The sequence below is a fragment of the Bos grunniens genome, chromosome 19, assembly GCF_055505025.1.
Source record: "Bos grunniens cultivar Pamir isolate PY7600 chromosome 19, Bosgru_T2T1.0, whole genome shotgun sequence".
NCBI classification, from domain to species: domain Eukaryota; kingdom Metazoa; phylum Chordata; class Mammalia; order Artiodactyla; family Bovidae; genus Bos; species Bos grunniens.
In genome coordinates this window covers 40,178,074-40,188,277 of record NC_141183.1, presented here as the reverse complement: position 1 = coordinate 40,188,277, position 10,204 = coordinate 40,178,074, and the positions used below count along the sequence as shown (strand labels likewise).

The 10,204-nt window shown below is 51.8% G+C and overlaps 1 protein-coding gene and 1 long non-coding RNA gene across 31 annotated transcripts in view; one reads left to right on the top strand and one right to left on the bottom strand.

The window, feature by feature from the left end:
- Positions 1–479: 479 nt before the first annotated feature.
- The window catches only part of SGSM2 (small G protein signaling modulator 2), a 38,220-nt gene continuing 28,495 nt past the window's right edge, over positions 480–10,204 (top strand). For 20 of the 30 annotated variants that reach the window (XR_015148078.1, XR_015148079.1, XR_015148080.1 and 17 more), the window contains exons 1-2: positions 524–922; positions 6,069–6,144. Coding sequence is in view for 22 of the 30 variants with exons in the window: in XM_086359706.1 (XP_086215832.1) it covers positions 866–922; positions 6,069–6,144 (133 nt within the window). In the remaining 8 variants the exon portion in view is untranslated. Of the gene's footprint in view, positions 923–6,068; positions 6,145–10,204 lie in introns of all 30 variants that reach the window. The other 10 variants (XR_015148085.1, XM_086359708.1, XM_086359707.1 and 7 more) reach the window with 2 other exon arrangements.
- On the bottom strand, positions 6,244–8,308 carry LOC147352330 (uncharacterized). Its single transcript, XR_015148089.1, has 2 exons — positions 8,184–8,308; positions 6,244–7,681 (listed from the first exon to the last, which is right to left on the bottom strand). It is a non-coding gene; the product is annotated as an uncharacterized LOC147352330 (long non-coding RNA).

Below are 10,204 nucleotides of genomic sequence, written 5' to 3'. Positions count from 1 at the left end.
GCCAGTTCCCGCTGGTCCCAGTTACTCCAACCCGCGCCCCCACGTCCCATGTAGCTGCGAGAAAAGCCAGACGGGTCGTGGCGACCCCTCGGAGGAGGGACGGCTCACCGTGACTCTGGCGCTCTCAGACCCAGCCGCGCCTCTGCAGACGGGGGCGGCTGCTCTCCCACTCCTCTATCAACAAGGTTTGCAACGGAGGGCGCCCAGCCGGCAGGGGGTTTTAAAGAAACGATGGCGCGCCACCACCTTCCTCCCAGCCGGGGGACCAACACGGGCTTCCCAGTAATCAGACTCGAGGCGCGGGGGTCCCGGCCCCTCCCGTCGGGAAATCGAGCGTGTAGGAATCACGGAACATCCAGCTGGATGGGGCCAGCTTTCGCAAGAGCGACTTGCCCCCCTTAGCCGCCTGGGGCGGGGGTCCAGGGGCGCGCCCCGCCTCCTCGGCCCAGCGCTGTGCAGGGCGGGCGACCGGCGCTCACAATGCGGGTTCGCGCCCTCGGGGCTGGAGCCGGCGCGTTGCTATGACAGCGGCCCGCGGGGCGCGCGCCCGGGCACGCCGCCCCCAGGCACGCGCAGTCTCCCCCCGGCCCGACCCCCCCACCTCCCCGTAGCTGAGCGCACCCCCCCACCCCGCCCCCGGCAGTGGGAAGGGGCCGGGCCAGGCTCCTGACGTCTGTGCGGGGCTCGGAAGATGGCTGCGGAGCCCAGCACCGGGCAGTGGCGGCGGCGGCGGCTGGCGGGGAGCGCGGCGGGCGGGGGCTCCGCCTGGTGCGTGGGGCGCTGAGCTGAGAGGCGCGGAGGCGGCGAGGGCGCGTGGGGGGCATAGGGGGCCGCTGGGCACCTTCCCCGGGTCAGCCGCCGCAAGATGGGCAGCGCGGAGGACGCGGTCAAAGAGAAACTGCTGTGGAACGTGAAAAAGGAGGTAAAGTCGGGGCACGGACCTCCGGGGGCTCGCGTCCCTGTCCTCACGGCCCACGGGACAGAAAGATCTGCGCCCATCCCAGGGTGCGGGCGCTCACCGGCCTCGGACGGGGGCCGGTCCTGGACTGACTGCGGTTCCCGCCCGACTCCCGGATCAGGGGGCAGCACCCCTCGGCCCCAGGGGCTAGGCCGGCGCTTCAGGGTTTGTTTGCTCCGCGATCCCGCAGCTCCCCGCCCTGTGACAGCAGCAGCTCTGGGAGACCGAGGGGGAGGGGTGGCGGCGATTTCTGGAGAACCGAGCTGCCCATTCATTGCCCTCGCCGCCTGGGGAGGGGGCGGGGCCCGCGCTAAACCGGTGACTTGGGGGCTTAGCTCCGGTTTGCCCTACACCCCATTCGGTTATCTTTCTGGGAACTGAGTCTCGGGTGCATGAGGGTTCGCCGCACACCACATCTTCTCACTCCACGCCCACCTCCATACCCAGAGGCCAAGGGGGCTTTTTGAGAATGGTTTTTAAGACTCAGATTTTTTTTTCCTCTCTTTTGAGGAGCCCCCCCCCGCCCATGTCACAAAGAGAAGTCCTTCCCTGTACGTACTAATGTCCTCTACTTTGTCCCTGCCCTAAAAGCCATTTCAATTCATGGGGCGGGGTGGGGGGGGGCGGGAAGGGGAGGTGCCCGTGTGAATGACTCACCCGCATAGGCACGCTGGAGAGCTCCAAACCCAGAGTGGATTAGAATGGATGCAGCCTCTGAATGGAGCCCAGTCAACTCCATGAGGCAGGACACCTGTTTTATCCAGAACTCTATATCCATGCCTGGCACACAGTAGGCACTCAGTGTTGTTCAGTTGCTCAGTCGTGTCCGACTCTTTGCGACCCCATGGACTGCAGTGCTCTAGGCTTCCCTGGCCTTCACTATCTCCGGGAGTTTGCACAAACTCAAGTCCATTGAGTCGATGATCCCATCCAAAAACCATCTCATCCTCTGTCGCTCCTTCTCCTGCCCTCAATCTTTCCCAGCATCAGGGTCTTTTCCAATGCACTGCCTCTTCGCATCAGGTGGCCAAAGTATTGAAGCTTCAGCTTCATCCGCAGTCCTTCCAATGAATATTCAGGGTTGATTTCCTTTAGGATTGACTGGTTTGATCTCAGTGATCATTGGCACTCAATAAATGTTTGGTAAATAAGGCCTATTGATCTTGGAGACTACAGAGTCTGATGGGAATGCATAAACTTTGAAATAGTCTGGACCTAGTTCTTTGTGATCTTGAATAAGTTACTTAACCTTTCTGAGTCTCAATTTCTACATCTCTAAAATAGGGATACTGATATTTAGCTGATACAGAAAAGTTTACCATATTGGTTTCTTTCCCCTTTCCTAGAGGTTACATATTAAAGAGCAGAGACATTACTTTACCGACAAAGGTCTGTATAGTTGAAGCTATATTTTTTCCAGTAGTCATGTATGGATGTGAAAGTTGGACTATAAAGAAAGCCAAGCACCGAAGAATTGATGCTTTTGAACTGTAGTGTTGGAGAAGACTCTTGAGAGTCCCTTGGACTGCAAGGAGATCAAAACATACAATTCTAAAGGAAATCAGTCCTGAATAGTCATTGGAAGGACTGATGCTGAAGCTGAAACTCCAATACTTTGGCCACCTGATGCAAAGAACTGACTCATTTGAAAAGACACTGATGCTGGGAAAGATTGAAGGCAGGAGGAGAAGGGGACGACAGAGGATGAGATGGTTGGATGGCATCACTGACTCAATGGTCATGAGTTTGAACAAGCTCTGGGAGTTGCTGATGGACAGGGAGGCCTGGTGTGCTGCAGTCCATGGCGGGGGGCGGAGGGAGGGGCAAAGAGACAGAACTGAGCGACTGAACTGAGAGGTTTCAGGACTGGAGAAGGCTCAGGGTTCTTATAGAATTCTGGAAGGCTCATAATTAAGGCTCTGCATTAATTATAGCCTGGCTATTGTGCCCTAAATGTGTTTCCTTACTTCCTGTTGGCAAAGAGGCAGCTGAAGCCATCACCTTTCCAACTGTGTTTGAGAAGCTCCATTGTGCTTTTGTTGTGAAGTGGCCAAAAGTTTTTTTAAGTCCAGGCGTATATCACGTTAACATTTAAGCCCTAAGTCTTGTCTCCCCAAGGAAAAAAGAAATCTTAAATCCCAGTGATTATCCTCAGGAAACAGTGTAGTGACAGAGACTCATATGAACAGTGTAAACAAGAGTAAAAATGTAGCTATACCCAAACTATGGGTGCATGTGCTAGGATTGTTGGTGCGTTCCAAATTCGGGGTTAGTCAGGGATGATAGCAGAGATTTCAGGGAAGGCAGTATTTAGAAGGGCTGTCTGTACTACTCTGAGAATGATTCTTAGACAAATGTGAGAAATGTCCAGGATATGCCACAGCTCTGTATATGACCTGATAGAGGTTGACCCGCTCTGAACTCTTGGTTCCCTTGACCTTCAGGGCTTGATTTTGAGAGAAACATATCCTTTCTTATCCTACATATAGAGACAGTGGGGGCGATTGTTGACTAAGCTGGCTTTTCACAAAGGACCTGTAGTCCTTTTGCTTTTTTTGGTCCGCACTGCATGGCTTGCAGGATCTTAGCTCCCTGACCAGGGTTTGAACCTAAGCTCCGGGCGTGAAAGCACTATGTTCTAACCACTGGACCGCCAGGGAATTCCCAGGGCATAGGTATGTGTGTGTGTGTGTTAGTCACTCAGTCGTGCCCGACTCTTTGCAACCCCATGGACTGTAACCTGCCAGGCACCTTTGTCCATGGGATTTTCCGGACAAGGATACTGAAGTGGGTTGCCATTTCCTTCTCTAGGGGATCTTCCCAACCCAGGGATCAAACTTGGGTCTCCTGCATTGCAGGCAGATTCTTTACTGTGTGAGCCATTAAAGGCATCTATAGGTCCTCCTAATCCAAAAATCTGCCACAGCAGCCTGCCTTAGATGTCTACTGGTCTTTGAGCTGTGACATGATGCTCTGTTTAATGTAAACACCCCTTGGGAAGTAATCTAGGAAGCTTTTAATAGTTTAGCGTGCAGGATCAATCGGATCCTCCTTTACCTAAACCACTAACCATGAGCACTTTGCAGTAAGGAGGAGACTCCTGGTCCTTCCTCCATCCTTCCCAGACTTTAGAAGCTCTACCACCTTACAAACAGAAGTGAGGGCCTGGAGAGCAAGGGCAGCATCAGGACGCTGGACACAGGACACTGTCCAAAGAATGGCAAGGCTCGCTCTGACCAGAGCTCACTAAATCAGTAAGATTTAAGACAGGGATTGAGGTAATCCATCCCTCTAATCTTCAGTATTAGTATTTGTCTCTTGGCAGGTTCCCCCAGGGGCTTCCCAGATGGCTCAGATGGTTAAAAAATCTGCCTGCAATTCAGGAGACTCAGGTTCAACCCCTGGATGGGGAAGATCCCCTGGAGAAGGAAATGGCAACCACTCCAGTATTCTTCCCTGGAGAATTCTATGGACAGAGGAGTCTGGTGGACTACAGTCCATGGGGTCGCAAAGAGTCCAATATGACTGAGCAACTAACACACACACACACACCCACACAGGTTCCCCCAGGGCATCAAAAGTGCTTGGCTTCAGTGTTGGGAGCAACTAGAACCTTCTATACTGCTGATGGGAATGTAAATTGGCAAAAATCTCATAATGCCAAATACCCTCATCAGAAATTCCTTGCCTAAAAATATAAATCCAAAGAAATGAGCCCCATGTTCACACAAAGACACATCTAGAGTGTTCATAGCAGCACTGTCCATAACAGCCCCAAATTGGAAGCTACCCAAATCCCAGTCAGCTATGGGTTGTTCACACAATGGAGAATGAAAAATGCACATCCACATACAACATGAACAAATCTCACAGTCACACAAACTACACACTGAGCAATTCCATCTATAAAAAGCACAAAATCCCACACATGTGCTCTACCATGTTAGAAGTCAGGGTAGTGGGTACCTTGGAAAGGAGTAGTGACTAGAAGGAGTCATGGCAGAGTCCAGGGCTAGTTTAGGGTGCTGGTCACGTGTTGTTTCTTGAGCTGATGCTACTTTCACAGGTGTGTTCAGTTTATAAAAATTCTTCAAGCTATGTAATTACGATATATTTGTTCTCGTTCAGTCGCTCAGTAGTGTTGGACTCTGTACAACCCCCTGGACTATAGCATGCCAGGCTCCTCCATCCTCCACTGTCTCCCACCACTCTTGTCCATGGAGTCAGTGATGCTATCTAACCAGCTTACCCTCTGCTGCCCTCTTCTCTTCTTGCCTTCAACCTTTTCCAGCATCAGGGTCTTTTCCAGTGAGTCAACTCTTAGAATCAGGTGGAGCTCCAGCAATGGTCCTTCCAATGAATATATACCCTTTTCTATATACTTATTGTACATCAATTTAAAAGGTTTTTAAAGTGTTTTCTACAGAAAGCTGTGACTGCTTACCTTACAAGGTATTCTGAAGCTTTTACATTCAGGTAGGAACCCGAACATAGGGTTTTGCCTAGACAGAGAGAAGGCTGGGCTTGTGAGCATGTGGGGAGTGTCCCTGAGACCTGGATGGACCTACCCTCCCCTCGGAGAAGGGAGAAAAGGAGGGTCAGGTGTCTTCCTGCGGCCTGTACTGAGACAATTTGTCCCTGAAGGACAAGCCTTCTGCAGCCAAGTACAGATGAGCAAATAGCATCCCATCCCTGTTCTCACAGCACGGCCCTTCCTCCTGGGTTGGAATATCTGAACTGATGGATTAGTGGGTTTATAGCACTTTTTTTGGCTTCCCTGATGGCTCAGTTGGTAAAGAATCTGCCTGTGGTGCAGGAGACCTGGGTTGGGAAGATCCCCTGGAGAAGGAAATGGCTACCCACTTCAGTATTCCAGCCTGGGAAATCCAATGGACAGAAGAGCCAGGCAGGCTACCTTTTCCTGGTTGACTTTCCAAGACATTTGGCAATGTCTGTATTGAAGAAACTTTGCTTCCCCACCCCTCCCATTCCTATCCTCTACTCTGCAAGTGGCTGAACTCAGACCAAGCGGGCAAGCCAAGCTATTTACTTGCTCACAGGCCTTTGATCAATCAATCAATCAATAATGGTGCCGCCCATTTATTTACAGGTGAAGCAAATCATGGAGGAGGCTGTCACCAGGAAGTTTGTGCATGAAGATAGCAGCCACATCCTTGCTCTGTGTGGTGAGTGAGTGACTGGAGGGTAATGAGAGAGGGGTTTAAAAACTGAGGATACTGCCCTGGGGCCACAGGAAGAGTCCTCAGGGTCAGTAGTTTTTAAATCGGGTTGTAAGTCAGAATCAACTCAGAAGCTTATGAAATCTTGTTGGGTCCCATCCCAGACCTACTGAATTAGGATCTCCAGGGCCCAAGAATCTGCTTTATATGTCTAGTCCCTAAAGTCAGTAGTGCTCAAATTTTAGCATCATAGTTACCTGCTGTTGTTGTTGTGTTATAGTGGCTAAGTCATGTCCCACTCTTTGTGACCCCATGGATGGTAGCCCGCCAGGCTCCTCTCTCCATGGGATTCTCCAGGCAGGAATATTGAAGTGGGTTGCCATGCCCTCCCACTTCAGTACTCTTGCCTGGAAAATTCCATGGGCGGAGGAGCCTGGTAGGCTGCAGTCCATGGGGTCACGAAGAGTCAGACACGACTGAGCGACTTCACTTTCACTTTTCACTTTCATGCATTGGAGAAAGAAATGCCAACCCACTCCGGTGTTCTTGCTTGGAGAATCCCAGGGATGGCAGAGCCTGGTGAGCTGCCATCTGTGGGGTTGCACAGAGTCAGACATGACTGAAGTGACTTACAGCAGCAGCAGCAGCAGCCATGCCCTCCTTCAGGAGATCTTCCCAACCCAGGGATTGAATTCATGTCTCCTTTGTCTCCTGCAGTGGCAGGCGGATTCTTTACTGCTGAGCCACTTGGGAAGCCTAGAGTCACCTGTTCGGCTTGTTAAAATAGGTTCCTGGGTCCCAGCCCTGGAGTTTCTGATTCTAGTATCTTTGAGGTGACCCCAGGAATTTGCATTTCTAACCAGTTCACAGGAGATGCCAGTGCTGCTAGTCCAGAGACTGCACTTTAAGAACTGCCGGCCTCAGTAGCTGGGCTGGGGAACCACGGTGCCGGTTTATCCTTGCATTAACTTTGGGGATGGGCCTCTGCCTTTGGATGCTTTCTGTGCTGTATCTGTTTTCTAATCAATCCCACCTGCATTGCTTCAGCATTCCCAACTCGCCAGACACTCAATTGCATGGAAATCCACAGGAGGATCGAGGAAGTCTAGCCAAGACTTCCCCGCTCAGAGAAGAGAAAGTCTGTAATAAACCACCGCTTCCTGCTCAGCGTGAACATTTCTGCCTTTGTAGGAGCAAGACTGTCTCTGCACACAACTGAGTTTTCTTGGATTTCCAGGAATTTGACTTTGAATTTGCCATCTTTTTCAAAAGTATCTATTTATGTATTTTTGGCTGTGCTGGGTCTTTGTGGCTGCACGGGCTCCTCTGTAGTTGCGGTGTGTGGGCCTCTCATTGCGGTGACTTCTCGTTGCGGCGCACAGGCTCTGGGACACGTGGGCTTCAGTAGTTGCGGCTCCCGGGCTCCCGAGCACGTAGTCGTGGTGCCTGGGCTGAGTGGCTCTGCGTCGTTTGCCATCTTTGTGTTGTTTTCCTTGGCCTCTGAGGTTGTGGTTGCTGTTCACGGAAGGGAGGTTGTGCATTTCTGAGGGGAAGGAATCAAAGGAGCAGATCAAGAGAGGGACACTTCTCACAGTAGCCTGGTGAGGCTGACAGAGCCGCCCTTCCCACCCGTCCAGCAGCAGACACCGAAGGTCCCCCAGGTTCCAGACGCTTCCTTTACCAGGCAGGGAAACAGCAGTGACGAGGTGAACTGTCTCTCTGTCCCCAGGGGATTACACTCTGTGGGCAGGCAGACAGAAAACAAAAGCACAGAAATATATCCTGCAGTAACAGGTGTGGTAACAGCTATGAAAAAAAAAAAAAGCAGAGAAATGTGGGAAGCGACTGGGGAGAGGCGGCCTGTGAGCAGAGCCCGAGTAACAGGCTGAGGGTTCAGGCAAATCCTGATGCTCTTCTTCTCAAGTTGTATTGGACACGTTTCTTGACTTCTGTCACCCTCAGTCTGCTCCTCTAAAAACAGGGTGGTGATTCCCACCTCAAGGAATTTTCCTGGGGATTGAGATGATGCATGTGAACATTCCTACCTTTGTAAGAGCTCAGGAAAACGTCCGTCTTTCCTCCTCTTCTGGGCATTAAGGCTGAAGCTAGGTTTGCAGGATTTGAGGTCCTACCATCTCCCTTTTGGGTAAGTTGATTCTTTGAGATGATATAGCTCCAGTACTCTTGCCTGGCAAATCCCATGGACGGAGGAGCCTGGTGGGCTGCAATCCAAGGGGTTGCTAGGAGTTGGACACGACTGAGCGAATTCACTTTCACTTTTCACTTTTCACTTTCATTGGAGAAGGAAATGGCAATCCACTCCAGTGTTCTTGCCTGGAGAGTCACAGGGACGGGGGAGCCTGGTGGGCTGCCGTCTGTGGGGTCGCACAGAGTCAGACACAACTAAAATGACTCAGCAGCAGCAGCAGCAGCAGCTCTTCTCAGGTCCACAGGACCAATCCGATCCCACCTTTTCTCTGGCAGAAGCCCTACTGGGGAAAAACCATGCTGGTCTCGCAATAAGTGACTTTAAAGAGTATTAGAACCCTACTCCCTTCTACCTATGCTGAGTCCCCCTGACATCAGCCACTGTCTGTCATTGTCACCAAAAGGGCTCTGCTGGTGGCCCAGTGGCACCATGGCAATGGTGCTCAGTTTCGTCCGGAGCACACACAGCAAACGCAGAACAATGAAATAGCAAAAACAGCTTGTGCATGGATGCCGAAGGTGGGTGGCGGTGGGGGAACGGGGGAAGAGAGGCAGGCGGGAAGCTGTGGGCATCCCACCATTAGGGTGAGAAGAAACTGCCTGCTCTCCTCTGATCAGTCCAGGGGTCCCGGGGAAACGGCAAGGCTCTCACTTCAGCCTCTTGCCTTGAAGCGCATGGCTCTTTCCAGCAGGCAGCGATACCACCTTCAAAAGCAATGATTCTTGCACTTTCAGTCAGTTTCGGTCACTGAAATAGATCAAGAGCCTATGAAACTGACCCAAGTTTGGCTGGATTTCAGGAGGTACCTTAGGTCAAAGCGCAAACTGAAATGCCCACAGGGTCAGATGAGAAAATCCGGATGTAGAACAGCAGGCAGTGGGCAGGAGTGGGTACAGCCCTGGCCAGGTTTGAAGGGGACAGCCACCACTCAGCTTCTGCAGGAATGCTGGTCCTGGGCTTGCCGTGGCCTTTGTTTTATTTTAAGAGAAGCCAGCAGTCTGGGTTTCTGTATGAAATGTCCCAGTTTTTAAATGCTGATAACTAACTCCCATTAAAAAAAAATTTGTGTGGGCTCAACAAGAGGCATCTGCAAGCCTCTGCCAGTTTGCTGCCTCTGCCTTGGGCTCAGTGCACAGTCACTAAAGGGAACGCCAGCAGGAGGGGCTGCCAGCAGAATAAAGCTAAGTTGAGCCGGGCATCTGAGACCCACGAGAAGAGGAATCCTGACACTGTACTAATGGTGGTGTTCAGTGGTGAGGTGGATCCCAGCTTGGGCTCAAAATAAGGTTGGTTTAAAGCAGTGATTATCAGCCCTTTCTCCTGCCTGCATCACATGGTGGAATCATAACCAGGGATTCCTGGGGGTGTTGGGGGGGCAGGCAGGAAGAATAGGCATGTACTGATGGAAAACTCCAGTCTTTTGGCTTTTTGGAGAGTCTGATATGCCAGGCTCCTTCACCCACTGGGAAAACGTTCAGAAGTGCATTTTTAGTTGGAAGTGGATCCATTCTTCCCCTGGGTCTGGTTTTAAAATTCTTTTGACCATTCTGCATGGCATGTGAGACCCTAGTTCCCCAACCAGGGATGGAACCCATGCCCTCTGCATTGGCAGCACAGAGCCTTAACCAGGGAAGTCCCCTGCCCTGGGTCTTACAGTGGTCCTAGCCATATCCAGAAGTCAGCTTTATTCTGAGGGGAAATGGGAGTGCAGAGAAAGGGAGCGGAGTGAAGGCTGTGGAGACTGGATTAGCTATGCAGTGAGTGACCCCTTTCCCTTGAGCTTTGTAGAGGCCTGGGATCCTGGGCCCCCCTGCCCTGGCCCCTCTGTTCATGGCAGAGGATGGCTAGGGGGTGTCT